Source organism: Hevea brasiliensis, chromosome 4 (assembly GCF_030052815.1).
Source record: "Hevea brasiliensis isolate MT/VB/25A 57/8 chromosome 4, ASM3005281v1, whole genome shotgun sequence".
NCBI lineage: Eukaryota > Viridiplantae > Streptophyta > Magnoliopsida > Malpighiales > Euphorbiaceae > Hevea > Hevea brasiliensis.
This window is the reverse complement of record NC_079496.1, coordinates 3830234-3850332: the sequence shown is the minus strand read 5'-3', so window position 1 is coordinate 3850332 and position 20099 is coordinate 3830234. Positions and strand designations below refer to the sequence as shown.

At 30.6% G+C, this 20099-nt stretch overlaps 3 protein-coding genes across 3 annotated transcripts; 2 read left to right on the top strand and 1 right to left on the bottom strand.

Moving 5' to 3' along the window:
- The first annotated feature begins 77 nt into the window (after positions 1 to 77).
- LOC110632839 (sugar transport protein 13) lies at positions 78 to 4054 on the top strand. The gene is made up of 5 exons (XM_021781186.2): positions 78 to 391; positions 641 to 963; positions 2049 to 2173; positions 2705 to 2996; positions 3192 to 4054. The coding sequence occupies exons 1-5, from the start codon at positions 256 to 258 to the stop codon at positions 3903 to 3905; spliced, it is 1590 nt and encodes a 529-aa protein (XP_021636878.2). The 5' UTR covers positions 78 to 255; the 3' UTR covers positions 3906 to 4054.
- Positions 4055 to 5728: 1674 nt separating this feature from the next.
- On the top strand, positions 5729 to 9614 carry LOC110632811 (mavicyanin). Its single transcript, XM_021781140.2, has 2 exons — positions 5729 to 6050; positions 9109 to 9614. Exons 1-2 carry the CDS (start codon positions 5882 to 5884, stop codon positions 9486 to 9488), a joined length of 549 nt encoding a protein of 182 aa, XP_021636832.2. The 5' UTR covers positions 5729 to 5881; the 3' UTR covers positions 9489 to 9614.
- A 187-nt stretch (positions 9615 to 9801) lies between these two features.
- On the bottom strand, positions 9802 to 12603 carry LOC110632810 (sugar transport protein 8). Its single transcript, XM_021781139.2, has 4 exons — positions 12432 to 12603; positions 11172 to 11491; positions 10461 to 11087; positions 9802 to 10367 (listed from the first exon to the last, which is right to left on the bottom strand). The coding sequence occupies exons 1-4, from the start codon at positions 12559 to 12561 to the stop codon at positions 9957 to 9959; spliced, it is 1488 nt and encodes a 495-aa protein (XP_021636831.2). The 5' UTR covers positions 12562 to 12603; the 3' UTR covers positions 9802 to 9956.
- Positions 12604 to 20099: the final 7496 nt, after the last annotated feature.

Here is a 20099-nt window from a genome sequence, read left to right as displayed (position 1 = left end):
GCCACGTGCAAGGCTTATCTCAAGGTAGTGTCCCACAAACATCATCCATTTCGTAAATCCTACACCGTTATTCAACTCTCTTCGCAATTCTATATAAACCCTCTGCTCCTCATTGCACCTTCATCATCTTCTTCATCACAACTCTACCGTCTCCTCTTTTCCTCTCTTTAATTTAAACAACCACCACTAGTTCCTAAAAGAGATTTTCTCTTCATTAGTTTTTGTTTGTTGGTGTCTATATTTTCATCCACAATAATGCCTGCCGGAGGTTTCTCGGCCAAGCCGGCCGGAGGGGTGGAGTTCGAGGCGAAGATAACGCCGATCGTCATCATTTCCTGCATAATGGCTGCCACCGGTGGCCTCATGTTTGGTTACGACGTTGGAGTTTCAGGTTATTATTATGTCTATTTTTTTTTTAAGTTATCTGCAAAAGAATATATATATATATATATTTTAAATTTTACGTATCTTTAACTGCTGCTTTTGGTCTGAATTTGATGATTAACTTAAGCCAACATCGAAGCTCATTAATTATGAGCTTACAAAGTTAGAAAAAAAAAAAGACCCTGTATTTAATTAAACTGCAAATTAAGCATTAATTATTTGAAGATTATTGAGTCGATGGGTTGATATGATGCAGGGGGGGTCACATCGATGCCCGATTTCTTGAAAAAATTCTTCCCAACTGTGTACAGGAAGACGCAGGATCCCACAATCAATAGCAACTACTGCAAGTATGATAATCAAGGCTTGCAATTGTTCACCTCGTCACTGTACTTGGCTGGCTTAATAGCAACTTTCTTTGCGTCCTACACCACTAGAAAGCTAGGCAGGAGGCCAACCATGTTGATTGCTGGGGTTTTCTTCATTATTGGTGTGGTGCTTAATTCTGCGGCTCAAGACCTTGCCATGCTCATCATTGGCAGGATTTTACTCGGCTGTGGAGTTGGTTTTGCTAATCAGGTTTGTTTATTTCACAATTATATATATTTTTGTTAGTTAATTCAGCATTATCGACATCGCTAAAATTCATATATATAACTTTTCTCAATTCCCATAGATTTTGGGAGATGTTTGATCAGAAGGATTTTTTTTTTTTAGCTTATGGTGAAAGTATTCTCGATTCAATTTAAAAGCATTGAAATTAAACTTGATAGATTGAAAATTTTTAAATAATCCTAAAGAATTTTTTAGCACTACTCAACCCTACGATTGATTTTATTATTATTATTATTATTTTTTTTTTTTTTACCAAACTCCTTTTGGGACGTATGATTTTTCACCCACCCGAGTGCTCCCACCCAAATACAAACTGTGTGGTGGTAGTACGTAGTTTCAACCAACGGGATTGACCCGGACTCATGATAGTTATATTATATGTGAACTTCCTGGCTTTAAATATATTCTGCCTTCTAACTTCTTTTACATGTGATGGAGACTCTTTTTTTTTTTTTTTTAATTCTTCTGGCTTGATTTAAGAAAGCATCATATGAAAAATATGTTTGGCTTGTATTTATCCAGAGAAAGTGGCTGGAAAATCCCAATTGTTTCTTTTTATCTTTCTTTTTGCTTTTAATCAAGAATCATTTTCCTTTGAAAAGTCTTTTTTTTTTTTTTCCCTTGAATAACGTGACCGGGATTTGCTAAGGCTGTTGATCGTAGACCCATTTGATTCCAATCATCCAGCCATTGCTAGTGTTGTAGACTTTTTTAATATATTTTTTTAATATTTCTTGGACCTTTAATTCAACTGCCTGATGTAAACATAAAGAAATAGCTGCCTTTAATTTGAAAAAAATAAAATAAATGGACGGGAATAGGATTTTGGGCTATTTGTTTTTCTGGTGGAGGTTGGCAGATTATAATTAAGTCCTCCAATAATATTAATTTATCCTATGTTCTTATTCAGTAAGATGAAGACAATATCTAATGTTGTAAATTTATAATGCATTTGAAATTGAGTTTTAATGCTACAGCCACGTGCTTGTTGATGAACGACAAATATGTTCATTTGTTTATTTGATGGTTATAATTTCAATATTGAACAGGCTGTGCCTCTGTTTCTATCTGAGATAGCACCCACAAGAATACGTGGAGGCCTAAACATACTCTTCCAGCTTAACGTTACCATCGGCATTCTTTTTGCTAACCTTGTCAATTACGGGACTGCAAAGTAAGCCAAGTTCTTTCTCTTATTACTTTATTTTATCTTTCTCTGGGAAAGCAACATGAATTCAAAACAGGAATCAAATGAAACAAATTGACCTTAGAATGATCAATAACCAGGGCTTCACACTGTGCAAAAACTGAGCAATTCTTTTATTCATGTTCATTAAAAGTTTCTGCTGTCAAATCCTGTTTTGCATTTTTCTATCCACCCCTGCGCCACCGTTGACAATAAAAGTTTATGTATTTGCATCAGATGCTTGACAAGTCCACATTTTGACTCCCTAGCCCACTAGTTGGGGATTGTAGAAAAATTAATTGAGAGAAAACATGACATACCTATTTAGTATGTCACTGAAGAATGCTTTTAGGATGTTTGAATCTTGCATAAGCTGTTCATTCATTGTGTACTCATTGTATGTGGCATTCATTTATTTATTAGGAGTAACAACATATTTCTAATACGTCTATTTGGAGCGATGATGGCTAAGGTTTTGGCTTCTGATTGTTGCTGACTGCTGCTGGTGTGTATAAACAGAATTAAATCGGGATGGGGTTGGAGATTATCGTTGGGATTGGCTGGCATTCCTGCACTTCTCTTGACTTTTGGGGCTCTCCTGGTGTTAGAAACCCCTAACAGCCTCATTGAGCGAGGCCGCTTGGAAGAAGGAAAATCAGTTCTCAGAAAGATTCGTGGCACAGATAATATTGAACCAGAGTTCCTGGAGCTTGTTGAGGCAAGCCGTATAGCAAAAGAAGTGAAGCATCCATTCAGGAATCTTGTGAAGAGGAGGAACCGCCCCCAGTTGGTTATAGCAGTAGCCTTGCAGGTCGGTATTTCTCTCTGAGACACTGATTAAAAAGCACAAAAACTTAATTATTAGCCAAAGAATATGACAGATTCTACATCGGGAAAAAAATAAATAAAATATCAATGATTAATATTTCTCACATAACAATTCTACAATATATATACCTGTAAAACAACAGGGCTGATGACAATTTTATTTGAATGGTTGCAACAGATCTTCCAGCAACTCACAGGCATCAATGCAATCATGTTCTACGCTCCTGTCTTATTCGACACTCTAGGATTTGGCGGCGATGCTTCCCTGTATTCAGCTGTTATAACAGGTGCAGTGAATGTTATTTCTACTGTTGTATCCATCTACTCAGTGGACAAAGTAGGACGCCGAATGCTGTTATTGGAAGCTGGAATCCAAATGTTTGTCTCTCAAGTGATAATAGCAGTAATCCTAGGAATCAAGGTTAAAGACCACTCTGAGGACCTTCATCGTGGATTTGCAGTCTTAGTGGTTATTATGGTGTGCACTTTTGTTTCTGCATTTGCCTGGTCTTGGGGACCTCTTGGATGGCTAATCCCCAGTGAAACTTTCCCATTGGAGACCCGCTCAGCTGGTCAGAGTGTTACTGTTTGTGTCAACTTGCTCTTCACATTTGCTATAGCACAGGCCTTCCTCTCTATGCTGTGCCATTTCAAATATGGCATCTTCTTGTTCTTCTCTGGCTGGGTGTTTATCATGTCATTTTTCGTGTTTTTCCTCGTTCCAGAGACCAAAAACATACCTATTGAAGAGATGACGGAGAGAGTGTGGAAGCAACATTGGCTCTGGAAGAGATTTATGGATGACAATGAGGAGAGAGCAATTGAAATTAATGGTCAGAAATCACAGAAAAATGGGCATACAAATGGATTTGATCCTGTTACCCAGTTGTAAATTTGAAAGAGGAGGTTTCAATTAAGCTATACCTTACAAGAACATTGTTTTCATATTAGAATATAGATAGGTATCATTATATTTTCACAATACAATGTTGTCTAATTTATTATTTTAAAGGAATGAAGAATGTCTTTTAATTTTCTCTATTGGTGGCATCTGTTTGTAAAATTTGAAGTGATCAGCAATCACTATTTTACAGCAATAGATTTTTTTTTCTATCGATTTTCCTTTTTTCTTTTTGCGTAGCATGTTCAATTTTGAAGGCCAAATATGAAATATAATTTAAATATACACATAAAATTAGGACGAAGATCTTTTGTTGGGAATTTGGCATAGGACCTCACCGATCGGTCTCTTCCATTCTAGGTGAAATGGGTTATATCCCAGTCTGCCTATCTTTCTACCTGGTAAGCGTTTGGAAGTGCAAGCAGTGGACGCGAGGTAATATTTGACTTACTTGGATGGTTATTTTCTATCTAACACTCGCTATTAAAACCAACCTTACACTTACATTTTATCCTCTAAATTGGCTATTCTGTAATCATATCATATGCCAAAAGGGCAACTTGCTTCATTGTAAAAACGTGTTAGAAATAAGGAGGCATTAACTAATTAATTATATAAACAATAAATTTTTCTGAAAAAAAAATATATATATCTGGAATTTTTTATTAAAAAAATTATCAACTTGCTATGGGATTGTGTAGGTTGCAAGACTCTACTTCGCCCATATGCAAAGTAACAAAAAATAATGGTGGGCATTGTTATACATATATCATGGCACTAACCAATTCAAAAATGCATATATTTTTCCTTTGCACTTGCCAAACCACCACTCACCAGCATTCCCAACAATCTTTCCTTTCAAGCGTCTCAAACTAGAGCCCTAAAAATTATAAAGCAACAACAATGGATGAGCAACCTAGCTACCTTATTTTGCCAATAATTCATTCATCTCAACAACAAATATTTTGTGCTTAATTTAAAATTCTTCAAGTCAACCATATGCGTTTTAATTAGAAATGACAACAAATTAAATATTTTTAAATATTTGATTTGATCTAATATTAATAAACAAATTCAAATTGTGCACTACTTGATTTTCGATAATTAATATCTATGTTGATTTTTGAGTTCAGATTTTATAATTTTATATATTACGCATCTATTACATGAATTGTCTATAAAAATTATTAATTAATTAATATTTTATTTAAATTTAAATACATTACGTATGTGTTATATGATTAGGGGTGAGCATTCGATTCAAATAAAATCAAATTAAATTATCAAAACTGAATTATTATATTTTAGAATCGAACTGATCCGAAATAAATAAAAAATCGAATCAAACCGCTCTATTTCCATTCGGTTCGGTTTAAACTGATCGATTCTGAATTTTACTTATTTTTTAATTTAAACTTGATTTTCAAGTTATTTGATTTGATTTAAACCTTAGTTTGAACCTAATAATCATTAATCAATGAAATTAAACAATATATATATATATATATATATAATTACATATAATTCATAAATTTTCTATAAAAATAGATTAATTCAAAAATAAAAAAAATATTATCCGATTCGGTTCGATTCAAATTAATTTTTTTCTCTAAAATTGAATAAAATCAAACTGAATTATATCAAAAACAGAACTAAATTACCGAATTAAAGTGATTTAGTTTGATTTTTTAGTTTAAACCGAATAATACTCACTCCTATGAACGTTGTCCAAGCCCTACGGGACCATTTTTGCAAGTTACAACAAAATGGTTACCTCAATTAAATATTACAAAAGGAAGGGGGGCCAAAGGATCATTCCTCTAACTTCAATTAAAAAAATGACGTTTCAACGGCCAAACCCATGTAAGTCCAAAAGATTCACAAACGCCTAAATTAAGTACAGAAAACCTCTCCACTTCTCATACCTCAACCCATCGGCAAGCTTCAATTCATCACAGTTCGCAGCCATGGCTTCGATCAAGAGAACTGCGGTTTTGCTATTGATGATGGAATTGTTTCAGGTGATGGATGCAGCTATTTACAAGGTTGGGGACTCAGCTGGTTGGACCACCATTGGAAATATCGACTACAAAGGGTGGGCTGCTACTAAGACCTTTCAAGTCGGTGACACTATTGGTAATTTCTCCGATTCTTCACATTCTTTACCTCTTAATTAATTTTGGATCATTTTTTTTACTTGTTATTGGGAAATTGGTTTCAGTTCCTTTTTTTTTTTTAATCCTGTAGTTCTCTTTTCCATCTCCATCAAAACCCAATAATTTCTTCATGTTCTCTTAGATCTTACTTCTGGGTTTTGTAATTCTTGATAAACTCTTTCCAGTTATGTGAGAGTTCAAATTGTTAAAAGAGTAAAAGATTTCACTTAAAATATATATATATATTTGAGTCTTACCACCCACTGGCTTATAGTTGTGGATTGGATTTAGCAGTTTAATTTTGCTCACCGGATGATCAGCTGCAGTGGAGTATGTCCTTTTTTTTTTCCAATATTCGCACGCTTCTTTCCTCCCTAGTTCCCAATAGTGTTTACGAGGGCTATTTCCCAGGTTGGTTCTCAAAAGCCCTGGCTTCGTAAATCTTCTGTAAAGTTAGGCGACAGACTGGATGAAACGTGTCAACATAAATATGCCTCACAGAGTTGATGTGTTGATGAGCCAAGTGTGTCAAGCAATTTGAGGGTTAGGTACCCCACTTTTGTTAGGGTGTCGTTATGATCGGTGGGCCATAGTGCTTCTCCATAATTCCTCACAGTAGCTCTCCACCCGTTTTCTAATGCTTTAGTAAATGACGCGTTCCGGTGGAAGAGAAGCCTCCCATCCCACCAAACCTAGGCAATGTGGCCTGGCGGAATTTTACTCCGCATTCGCATGATAATGTCGGCTTGGCCCTGTTCCTTTGGAGACATTTGATGATTGTATTGGGATTTTGGTAGGGTGTCACATCCTTTGCCAATTCGTAGGAAAACCATGATTTTACTAAAATTTTGAGTCGAATTAAAGGGATGGGGTGGATGAATAAATTGGAGAGAACAGTTATGGAGACTAAGCATGCTTATGTTTGATTAATTATTATTAAAAGATTATAATTAATTAATTATTATCCTTGTTATTATTTGTCATATTTATATTTTATACAATAATTTAAAAAAATTGAATATTTTTATTTTTATAAGAACATATTAATAATTAATTAAATTATTTTTTATTTTATTTAAAAAATTATATAGATATTTATTATATTTAATAGAGGGAAAGATAAAAGTAAAAACAAAAAGTTAATAGTCATTGGTTCTTTAAATGTAATAGATAATTTTGGACCCAAAAAAAATTTAAATCGTAACTGGTAACAGAAAGAAAGAGTAGTTAATTAGTTTTTTCTTAACTCTTATTTTTTTTTTGTATTTATATATTTGTTTTTTTAAAATGTGAGACTCTTAGCATTTATGATTTTTTTTTATTATTTCAAAAAGAGTCAAACTTACTTATAAATAGATTAACGTTTGGTTTGATTTATAAATTAAAAAATTATTTAAAATAAGTTAGAAGTTATAACTAAAGTATCTTTATAACTTATTTACTTATTTTAAAATTATTCTTTAACAAAATAAAAGATTATATTATTCTAATAATATTTAAAAATATCAATATTATCCTATTTTAATAACTGTAATGCTTCACATATTGGAATCTAAATTAGTATTGGAAGCGAAATTAAATGGAATCAAAAACCTGAATGATAATTTTTCATTTATATTTGATTTATTGCGAAATTGAAGTCAGATTCTTTTTCAAGGTTTTTATTTGCATATATAAACTATAGAATTGGAATCAAGCTTATTTTATACTTAATAGAAAATTAACTTAAAATTATTTTTTTATATTTATATTTTTTAATTTTAATTATTATAAGAGAATATATAAATAATAGTTTTTTTGTTTTTTAATTTGAATTAGTTATAATTATAATTATAAAATTTTAATTTTATTTAATTATAAGTAAAAATAAAAATAATATATTTTATCTTTTTACTTTAGATAATTGACGTTAATTATATTCAAAAATTTGTATTTAAATTGATTATATGAAAATATAAAATTATATTTTTACCATGTTTTAATCTAGTTAGTGTAATTAATTATAACTATAATATTTAATTTTAATTATTTTTATAAAAATATAAAAATAATAGTTTTATATTTTAATTATTAACAATATTTTAATTATATATTTTTTATAATTATTTTTATAAGTTTTAATTAATTATTTGAAATATAAAATATTTTAATTACTATAATTATTTTAATTATTATAATTGTAATTATAAATTTTTAATTTTATTTTAATTATTTTTATTTTTATTTTAATTAATAATATGAAAATATAAATTGAAACATCCCAATAAATCCATAAGTAAAATCGAGCTTTTAACAAGCTAATTACTTTCATTTATGTGTTTTGATTCTCAAGTTGAAAAAGAAAATGATGATTCCCTTAGTCGTGGGAATTGGATTTTTAGTTTGTGGGAACGAGAATAAGAAAAAAAAAATAAGTTTTTAAACATTTTCAAAAGGAATTATTTTTATTCATTTTCATTCATGGGTCAATTTTTGATAAACCAAACAGGTATTAATTACAAATTTTTTTTAATAATTTTAATAAATTAAATTACTTTTAATCACAAAATATTACTTTTAAGTAATTTTATTAAATAAATAATTAATTATTTTTAATTTGATTTGTAAATTAAAAAATATATTTTAAATTAAAAGTTAAAGATAAGTAACTAAACTAAATATCTTTAAAATCATAAACATTTACTTGGAGAGAAAAAAAGTAACGAAAGAAGAAAATAGAAAAAGTCGACAATTTGATAGTTTTATTTACTTTCTCTTATTTTTTTCTTCAATTTAAAGGTAAAATAAAGAATTGAAAGAAAATCGAAAGAAATTTATCATTGTTTTAATCAAAATAATAATTGTTAATTGGTTGGGTATAGGTATCTGGGAGTGTAGGTAATAATTACTCGTGTAAATAAGTATAAATGGTGAATTCAACGAGTGAATTAATAATATTTGTTTGAATTTATTTTGAATTAGAACTTATTTGTATTAATTAAGAGTTATGTATCTAAAACCTTCGACTAATTAATTTTTTTGTGCGTAATTATGATCAGTTTTTGAGTACAATCCTCAATTTCACAATGTTATGCGAGTAACACACGCCATGTACAGGGCATGCAATGCCTCTGCCCCTTTGGCAACCTATACCACGGGCAATGATTCAATCACCATAAAAACTCGTGGTCACCATTTCTTTTTCTGCGGTGTCCCTGGCCATTGCCAAGCTGGGCAGAAGGTTGACATTAACTTGCCTCGCAATGAAGAAGATCTGGCTCCAACTCCTTCTGCTTCTACTTCTTCTACGCTCTCTCCTCAAGTTCCTGCTGCCAGAGTACCAGGCCCTTCGTCCAGCAGTGCCATTTCATTCAAGCATTTAGGTAATCTTGCTTCGGCTGTTGCTGTTTTGGAAACTCTGGTTTTCAATTTTGCTTAATTAAGAGGTGCTTGATGAAACTTGGGAGGGATTTATGAGATGGACCAATTAGTTATGTAATAATTGAATTATTATAATCTTGATTAAATGTATTGATCAGAACTAATACAGGAGCTTAATCTCTCACTTAACATATCCAAATTCGAGATTTCACCCCTTACCTCTAATTACCTACTTAAAAAAAAAGAAGAGTAAAAATCTCGGTAAGGGGATCCATGTATATTTTTATATATTCTCGTATACCATTGTTACCTTTTATTGTGATTATCATCTCCAATTAACAAGATTGAAAATTACAGACACAGCATACACATTTTAAAAATTAAGAACAGACTTAGCTTACATATTAATAAAAGTATGAAATCACACAAACCTAGATATTTCTAAAATACGAAATTTATGAATTGTTTGGCCTTCAATTACTAATTGGCCTTTTAATGCTACTAAACAACATCGACGTCTTCTAAATCAGTCCATGAATTTACTCCAGATTGGGTGCTTCTTCCAGACATTTTCAACCATGAGATCAATCGGAACATTCTTGGTCTCGGGCAACAGTTTCACCACGAACAATCCCATGATAAGTATCCAAGCGGCGAAGAAGAAAAATATACCGGCTCTCATGTGGCACAGCATTGATAAGAAAGCCTGAGCTATGAGGAAAGTGAAGAGCATGTTTGAGCTAACTGCAAAAGCAAAACCAGCAGTTCTGGTCTCTAGAGGGAATGTTTCACTTGGTATCAACCAACCCAGAGGACCCCATGACCACGCAAAGGACATAACAAATAAGCACACCAGACACACAACAATAATTGCGAGTGGTTTTGAAAGCGATCCCGTAGCTGACAATTTCAGAATTAAAATAATTCCAATAGCAACCTGCATCACGGCAACTTCTAAGATTCAGTGAAGCAGCTAATAGTAATGACATGTAATTAAAAAGAAAGTCCAAGAAAAGAGATTTATACATACCTGGCTAAGGAACATCTGGACACAGGCTTGAAGCAACAGTTTCCTCCTCCCAATCTTATCCACAGCATAAATTGAGACCAATGTACTAATCACATTCACTAATCCAGTGATCACAGAAGATAGAAGAGAAGCATCGTTCCTGAATCCCACTGTTTGGAACAAAACAGGTGCGTAAAACATTATAGCATTGATTCCTGTAAACTGCTGAAACACTTGCATCAACACTGCTATAACTAGCGGGGGAATACTGGAGCGTTTCATGATGTTCTTCAATGGATGCTTGACTTCCCTGGCGATCTCACAGGCAGATTGAATTTGTTTGAACTCAGCGTCAACATTGTCTACTCCTCTAATCTTCTTAAGTGCCTTTAATCCTTTGTTTTCTTTTCCATGCTCAATTAGGCTCGTTGGAGTCTCGGGAATGATTAAGGAACCTATAAATAGGAACAAGGCTGGTGCCCCTGCGAGCCCCAAGGAAATTCTCCATCCATTTGGGTGAGACCTTGAAGTGCCATAGTTAACAAGATTTGCAATCAAGATTCCAATGGTCACAAAAAGCTGAAACAGAATGTTCACAGCCCCGCGATGCTGAACTGGTGCTATCTCTGACAGGAAAAGAGGAACAGCCTGCAAAATTTTTCCAGGAATTATTGAATAAGAGGTACTTAACCAGTATATTTTTATTCAATAACAATACAGCATGTATGTTACCTCATTGCCAAATCCTACACCAAACCCAAGGAGAACTCGGCCAATAATGAGCATCCAGAGGTATTGAGCACCAGAGCTTAGGCCAGCCCCTGCCAGGAAAAATAATGATGCAAGAAAAATTGTGGGCCTTCGACCAAATTTTGCGCACACAGCGGATGCAACAAAACTTGATAAAAGAGCAGCTATGTAGAGTGATGATGTGAATAGCTGAAGAAATTGATTGTCATATTTGCAGTAATTGTCTTCAACAGCACGAAGTTTTCTTTCATAGACAGAATGAAAGAATTTTTTCAAAAAATCATCCATAGCTGTCACTCCACCTGATACCAACACAAAATCACCATATAAGATTATGGCAGGAACTACAAGTATAATTAAAAAAAAAAAAAAAAAAAAAAGCGGTATGCCATGCATTCTGTAAAAAAAAAAAAAGGACAAAAAAATAAGAAAAATAAATAAAACTAATTAACTTTATTCTCTCTCTCTCTCTCTCTCTCTCTCTCTCTCTCTATATATATATATATATATATATATATATATATATATTCCATTGAGTGGGAAGGGATCCCAATTTTTTATGGTTTGGTCTTTGGTTTACTCAAATATGTTTTGATAGAAAATTTTCTGCCTAGTCTTGAATCGAGATATAATTTCTATCCCACTAATGGAGATAATGCAAGTGTGATGGAACCGATTTATCTGAACTGCTATTGGCTATAAATCAATTCTCTCCAAAATAGAATGCCAAAATAACCCCTACCCATAAATACTCATCTGAAAAAAACCCTAATGCCACTTTAAGAAGTGCCCATGTGCCATATGTGTTTTTCTCTGTGTGGAGGGTGGGGCCATGTCCTCTAAAAGAAGGCTGACGGACGTGGTGTTGTAGCAAGTCAATGATCAAATTTCTATGGTTCCATGGGATTTATTTATTTATTTATTCTATTCCAATTGATTCACAGGCCTATTGGTTATCTTTTATTTCCCCTTGCCATTACCAATACCAAATAATTCAGTGTTTAAGATTTTATTTAAGAAACACTCGACAAAGCGAGATAATCTAAGACTCTGATCAGATAAACCATCTCAAAAGAAATTCAAAATAACTATGTAATAAAAAAATATATATACTATGAAAAGAGACACTCGCATCATGGAACATAGATGAACAGAGAAAGCATTAGTGATAAGAAGCAATCCAAACATAATGGAATTAGAATTTTTTTTTTTTTTTTTTGAGTTAGTGGAAAGGTTAAATACCTGAAATTCCAATATCATAACCGAACATTAAGCCACCAAAGGCCGCAAGAATCCAACAGAAAACCACATAAACAGTGATTTTCCATGGGTAATCCACCTTGGAAACAACACCTCTCTCTGCATCTGCCATCTTTTCCTTTCTTTTTTTTTTTCTTCAGGGAAGCCCAAGTGAAATAAACTTTGGTCCTTGGTGGGTTTATATAGACATTTATTTTTGTATCCGTTCCTATCCAAAGACATTAAGTACAGCACTTTGCTCATGCCATTCTGAATAGGATTTCCCACTAATTTCGGATATTCATTACTTTTCTTAATAACAAATTAATATATTATTTTTATTTATAATCCTAGTCTCATTGGAATTCCTAATATTTATGGCTTTCATAAGGGAAATCCTAAATTAAATAATAGTATTTGTTAAAAAACAATAGTTGTGGTTTTCGAAAAAATTTGAACCAATTATAATCAATTAATTATGAGTACGGATTAAGTTAAAATTCACTCTCCTAGGGGCATTTCTGTTTCATTTGCTTAAGTTAATAGAATTTTAATTGCTGAGAAAAAAAAAAAGAAAGAAATCAATTAATTGCTGAAAATAAAAAAGGAAAGAAATCAATTAATTGATGAGAAAGGGGTGGAGTTTATGGAATTCTGAGCAGTTATTTGCTGTATAAGAAAAATTGGCTTATTTATTTTTGAAAGAAAAAACCATTTTGAGAAAATATTATCTATATATATATATACTATATAAAAGTGGGAAGAGAAACATTGGGAATGTCAATAATATACTCCATTATTTATATTATTTACAATTATATAATTTTTTTATTATTTAAATTAATTTTAGAGTTATTATAAATTTAAAAATCTTAACCTACTTATATTTAACTTTTACATAATTCAAAATAAAATTTTGGAAAAGAAATTCATATTTCTTAAAAATAATTGTGTATGAAAGTTTAAAAAAAATAATTAATTTTATAAAATAAATAATTAAAAAATAATAAATTTATATTTTTTTAAATTATAAATTTTACTAAAGATCTTAAATTCATGTTTTCTTAGAAAAATAATAAGTTATATATATATATAATTTGAATCGAAATAACAGTGTTATATGAAGGCTGATTTTTAATTAATTATTAAAATTTATTATTATATTATAATATATGAAATATATAAATGTAAATTTTAATCTTATTAAAATTTTACTATAAAATAAATTTTATATGTGTAAGAAATTCTATCAGTATTACACTTATTTGCAAGTCATGATTATGGTATATTATAATCATTTTTTTTTATATTTTTTATAATTCTTTTTATTTGTATTTTTGTAATATGGTATATTATAATATGGTATATTATAATTCTTTTTTATAATTCAACCAATATTGTATTTCTATTTCTCATTTTATAAGTGAGTGTTTCAACTAAATTGAAAATTAAGGTTTTTATTGAGTTATGTAGTAAAAACTTTAGTCATTTGCTTAATTGTATGTATTAATTTATTATAATATATGAAAATATAAATAATAAGAGCATATATTAATAAATAAAATGATATATAATTCTATTCACTATTCATAAAATTATATTATTTATGTAATTAATTTGAAATATTATATTATAATTTATATATCATTCTTATGAGTAATTCTATTAATAATATACAGTATTCTTAACTCTACAAAATATTTTATAATTTAAATTTAAAAATATATAATAAAAAAATAAAATATGAATAATTAAAAGAAAATTATCTCTTATTTTTTTAAAATATATCTTTTTTAAAAAATAAATTTTCTCTTTTTACGATTTTAACTGATGTTGAGTAATTTAAAAAAAAAATAAAGATTGAGTAATATTAAGATTAGAGTTTTAGTAAAATTAGGATTATATAAATATAATTTTATTAAAAAAAGAGAAAGCTATTTTTTATAAATTAAAAAAATTAATTATTGATAAAAAGAAATTATTTATAATTTTTATTAAACAAAATCTTGATAATCCTTATATATTATATCACATTTTTTATATATAAATCTTATTTTAAATTAAAAATGTTAGACTTAATTTATTGTTTTTAAATTATTATTATCATTTTAATATATTAAATTTAATTTAAAATTAATTTTTAATAACCTCCAATTAAATAAAATATTTTTCTTAACATAGACTTGTGGTAATACTAATCTTTTTATAACGTGTATTATACGTTATTTATACTCATTGTAAGTACTTATAATTTAATTTTTTAATATGTAGTTTTCTATTTTTTTTATATATAATGTAATTTAATATAATATTATTATAATATCTTGATTTTCAATACTCAATTAAATTTAGTTTTTTATTGTCATAATACTAAATTATTATAATTATATTTTATTCTTAATTAAAGTTGATTTGTAATTTTTTAAAAATTCAAAATATTTATATTTTGCTTCAAATATTTTGTATTTTGAAATATGCATCATACAAAAATCTTTTCACAATATTGTATTACTATTTTGTCATAGTTACATTTTATAAAGTAGAATAATTGATAATCTTTATTTTTAATTTAATTTCTCAAAGATAATACTAAAAAATAATTGTAAAAATTTTATTAAAAAAACTCTTTTATAAAGTATTTCTAAATATGTATGGATGAAAAGTTTGTTCCTCTCAAAAAAATATTATAAATAAATAGATAAATGATATACCTTGGTGAGGGAAGAAAAAACTTAATGAAATTAAATAAAAGGGGATTTTGAATTAAGAGAAAGAAAAAAAGTAAATTAAACAGAAATAAATATGGAACTAAGTGCAATCAAGCAAGAATATTCAAAAGACATGAATTAAATTATGCCAAATTGAAACTCTTTTAGTATTTTTTGATTTTAACTTATAACAAAGTAAAAAGAAAATCTTTTTATAGGTTTAATGTTTATGACCTGAAGCTAAAAACAAAACAAGAAAGATAAAAAAATAAGTACAAGAGAGAAATTCTTTCATAAGTTCAGAACGTCATAAAGAACCCAATTTTTAAAGGTAGACGCTACAAAAGGAACCTTGTAATAAGTCAAGTAATTCACCGCAATCACAACTAATTTGACAAGAATTGAAATTTGATAGCACTTATGCTAAGCTTTTCTCTTCATTCTCTGAAGTGTCTGAAATCTTTTTATTGCGTTTTAAGCATTGCATATGTGAGCCTATTTATAGGTAAAAATAAAAAACTAAAAAAGAAAATTACAAATAAACTAATTAGGAAGTAAAGAAATATAGAACTATAATAAATCCTAATAGAAATAGGAAAAGAAAAGTCAATAATTTCTAATTAATGAAGTGCTAGCCAAGATCTTCCAAAATGGTAATAATCTCCCAAGATTGTATTCTAAGTTGACATGTCAACTTTGTCCCTATTGTTGCTGGCCATAATCTTTGAAGATTTTGAAGAATACTTTGTAGTCAAATATACTAAATTGACTCTCAATCCATATAAGAATATAAAAGGCATAAAAAAAAAACTAATATCTCATTAATATGAGCTTTCAAAATTGAATAAATAATAACATATTATAGACCCACGAATTTTGAAAAATAAAGGCTCGTCACAAGCCAGCCCAATATATACTCCATTAGTGTGCTCCATTTGGGTCTAATTTTCTTAACCTCAAATAGGCTTAATTCTTTTGTTTTCGCTAAGCCTACACAACCATAATGAAATAGTTTCTGTTCTTTCCATTTCAAGGTTTTAAAATTGATAAAAATTCTTAACCCCTTTGTAGGCACATCAATAAATTTACTTTTAAAGAGAAAAAAATAATAAAAATTTTTTTCATTTTGGTGCTTATAATATACTTATAAGTTTTTTTTTTTTTATCATACATATCAACTGCTTATATATTTATAACCATTTTAATCAAATAAATTTATGAAATCTAATAAATTTATACATCAACTGCTTATACATCCACCTTACATGTTTGTTATGAACATGTTTCAAGGCTTTAAAATTAATGAAAATTCTTGACCCCCTCGTAGGCACATCAATAAATTTATTTTTAAAGAGAAAAAAAATAATAAAAAAATTTTTCATTTTGATTCTTATAAATCATATACTTATAATTTCAAATTATCCTCATTTAATTTTTAAAATTTCACCATAAATCTTATTTAATATATATTCTTAGTCATTTTAATAATAAATATACTTATAAGTTTTTTTCTATCATACACATCAGCTGCTTATACACTTATAATCATTTTAATTAAATACATAATTATTTAAAATTTTAACTATTTATAAATTTAAATTAACTTATAAACTAATTTTCATAGGATATGCTAAACACCCTCTTAATCCAAAAAAAACCGGCTTTGTTGTTAGCTTCATGTGCCAAAATGCAAGTTCTAGAAGGACAATCTACTGTTGCGAGATAATCTCAACAATGGAGGAGGTAGCAGTCAGTAAAAATATCAGGAAAAAGTGTCCGTACATGTATATTAATTAGTAAAAGGTTGCAGTACAACAAAGTAATTTGACGGGAGCAAGTAATAGACAATATTAAATCCTACAACTTAGGACGATTTACAGAACAAATAATTTGATGCCAGGGGAAAAAATGGACCATGCAAAAAGGAATGGCCTTCAAGGATATGATTGATCAACAGTATCTGCCAGGGGTGTGATCCCAGTAGGAAAGATTGCACAGCATTTTCAATCAGGCACATGAATTCGGACCCGAAGGCCGTTAAGAAGTGGGCGCTCTATGTCCGTATTCCTATTGAACATTCTTCTATCTAAATGATGAAGTCTTGACACCAGATAATTAAAGAGGATCAAAATGCAGAAAATAAACCAAGCACTGCATCACTGCTCTATATTCACGCAAACAATATTTATGGCAATAAATTCACTTGGTAAGACAACGGAAACAAAACCGCAAATTTACATAACATTATCACTATGTCCACACTGAAATTTAAGCATAGATAAGTAAATTGATTTCATAATATGAATATAAGAAAATTGAGATTTTGACAAGTCAAAAATACTGATATCCTATCCTATAGAAACTCTAAACAGTCTACAGAAGTTAATGATATGGTATTAACTATTAGGAAAGAGGGTGGGGGGAGGACGGTGGGGCGGAAGGCCACGGGGTTTGGGGTTGGAGATATATACCAAAGCGTGCCATCACTTCATATGTCCAATTCATGGACACAAGAAACTTCTCATGCTGTCTACCATGCACGCTTCTAATGCCGGCACCATCATTCATCTATGAATTTGTGGCCTAGTACACAAGGTGGTGTCCACATCAATTTAATCAACAAAGTTCAAGTGCGTCTACTGAAGCATGATCATTTCATACTGTTGTGAAGGTGCCCCAGAAAGAAAAATCATTTCCTAAATAAAATATTATAAATATTATAATAAATGATATCCTAAATATGTATGGATGAAAAGTTTGTTCCTCTCAAAAAAATATTATAAATAAATAGATAAATGATATACCTTGGAGAGGGAAGAAAAAACTTAATGAAATTAAATAAAAGGGGATTTTGAATTAAGAGAAAGAAAACAAGTAAATTAAACAGAAATAAATATGGAACTAATAAGTGAAATCAAGCAAGAATATTCAAAACACATGAATTAAATTATGCCAAATAGAAACTCTTTTAGTATTTTTTTATTTTAACTTATAACAAAGTAAAACTCCGCCTAAGTAGTTTGCGCTTAGCCGGTCCCAAGCCCGGATAAAGGAGGAGGGTTGCGGTAGGTGACAACCAGCGTAAAAATTTCGTCACACCCTATGATATGGATTCAAATGATATAAACGTTGGGGCGTCCTCTACTAACGACGCGCTACATCGGAGCCCGGGTGTAGTGATAAATATGCAAGGGTGTAGGGCGTTCACCGAAAGCGACGCGCCATGCCGGCGCCCGGGTGTGGTGTTAAGTGAGCAAGGGTTCCCACATCATGGACGGGTGTGGGTAAAGAAGTTAGTCCATAGGACAGATAATAGAACAAATAGTGGAACAGAACACAAGATAGACATAGAAAATAATAGAAGATATCATAGAAGGAGACCAATTATGAAGGAGCAGGATAGGAAGAGGATCAGGGTTGGTACTTGGAATGTTGGATCACTTACAGGAAAATTAATGGAGCTTGTGGATACCTTGGAAAGGAGAATGGTGAATATTGCTTGCATTCAGGAGACTAAATGGGTAGGAGAGAAAAGTAAGGAAGTGGGTAATTCAGGGTACAAATTGTGGTTTACCGGAAAGGAGAGAAACAAGAACGGAGTGGGTATAATCATAGACAGGACATTGAAAGACGCAGTAGTAGCTGTGAAAAGAGTAGGAGATAGAATTATACTAGTAAAGCTAGTACTAGACGGAGAAACAATAAATATAGTTAGTGCTTATGCCCCACAAATAGGACTAGACAAAGGAGAGTAAACAAAGGTTTTGGGAAGATATGGATGATTTAATGCAAAGCATACCGAATGAAGAGAATGTTTTCATTGGTGGAGATTTGAATGGACATGTAGGAAGTGATAGGCAAGGTTATGAGAATGTTCATGGAGGTTTTGGTTTTGGCAAATAAATGAGGAGGGAAAAAGCATCCTGGATTTTGCTATGGCATACGACCTAATACTAGCAAATACCTACTTTATAAAAGAGAGTCACATTTAGTGACTTTCAAAAGTGGGCAACATAGAAGCCAAATCGACTTCCTCTTAACCAGGAAGACAAATAGAGCTCTATGCAAGGATTGCAAGGTCATTCCAGGAGAGGCTTTAACAAGTCAACATAGGTTGGTGGTCTTGGATGTCAAGTTTAGGAACAATTCAAGTAAGGTCAGAAGAAATAGTGTAGCTCGAACAAAGTGGTGGGAGTTCAAAGGAGTAAAGCAAGTGAAGTTCAAAAATGAGCTTCTTGAGTCCGAAGTATGGAAGCTAGATATGGAGGCCAATGATATGTGGATACAGATGGCATCAAAGATTAGAGAAGTAGCTAGAAAAGTATTTGGGGAGTCTAAAGGACATGGACCACCCTCAAAAGAGAGATGGTGGTGGAATGAGGAAGTACAAAAGGCAGTGAAGAGAAAAAGGGAATGGTATAAGAAATTACCTAAATGTGATAATAATGAGGCATATGAACAGTACAAGATAGCAAAGAAAGAGGCAAAAAAGGCAGTTAGCCAAGCAAGAGCACAGGCATTTGAACAGTTATATGAGAAACTTGGAACTAAAGAAGGGGAGAAAGATATTTATAGATTAGCAAGGAGTAGAGAAAGGAAATGTCAAGATCTCAATCAAGTTAGGTGCATTAAGGATAAAGAAGGAAAAGTGTTGGTGAAAGATGAGGACATTAAAGAAAGATGGAGAAATTATTTTAATGATCTCTTTAATAATAGTCAAAATGGAAATAGCGTGAATATAGATTATAGAACAATAGAAAAGAATGTAAATTATACTAGAAGGATTAGATCTTTAGAAGTAAATGAAGCACTTAAGAGAATGAAAGTAGGTAAAGCCTGTGGACCCGATGAAATACCAATTGAAGTGTGGAAGTATTTGGGAGATATGGGAGTGGCATGGTTAACTAAATTATTTAATAAGATTCTAAACTCAAAGAAAATGCCTGATGAATGGAGGAAGAGT

Coding starts and splice junctions, on each gene's coding strand:
- LOC110632839 (XM_021781186.2), top strand. CDS start 256: ATGCCTGCCGGAGGTTTCTCGGCCAAGCCGGCCGGAGGGGTGGAGTTC. Junction 2,174..2,704: donor GTCAATTACGGGACTGCAAA/GTAAGCCAAGTT, acceptor GTGTATAAACAG/AATTAAATCGGGATGGGGTT. Junction 2,997..3,191: donor TTATAGCAGTAGCCTTGCAG/GTCGGTATTTCT, acceptor TGGTTGCAACAG/ATCTTCCAGCAACTCACAGG.
- LOC110632811 (XM_021781140.2), top strand. CDS start 5,882: ATGGCTTCGATCAAGAGAACTGCGGTTTTGCTATTGATGATGGAATTG. Junction 6,051..9,108: donor TCAAGTCGGTGACACTATTG/GTAATTTCTCCG, acceptor AATTATGATCAG/TTTTTGAGTACAATCCTCAA.
- LOC110632810 (XM_021781139.2), bottom strand. CDS start 12,561: ATGGCAGATGCAGAGAGAGGTGTTGTTTCCAAGGTGGATTACCCATGG. Junction 11,492..12,431: donor TTATGATATTGGAATTTCAG/GTATTTAACCTT, acceptor TGTTGGTATCAG/GTGGAGTGACAGCTATGGAT. Junction 11,088..11,171: donor GTGTAGGATTTGGCAATGAG/GTAACATACATG, acceptor AAAATTTTGCAG/GCTGTTCCTCTTTTCCTGTC.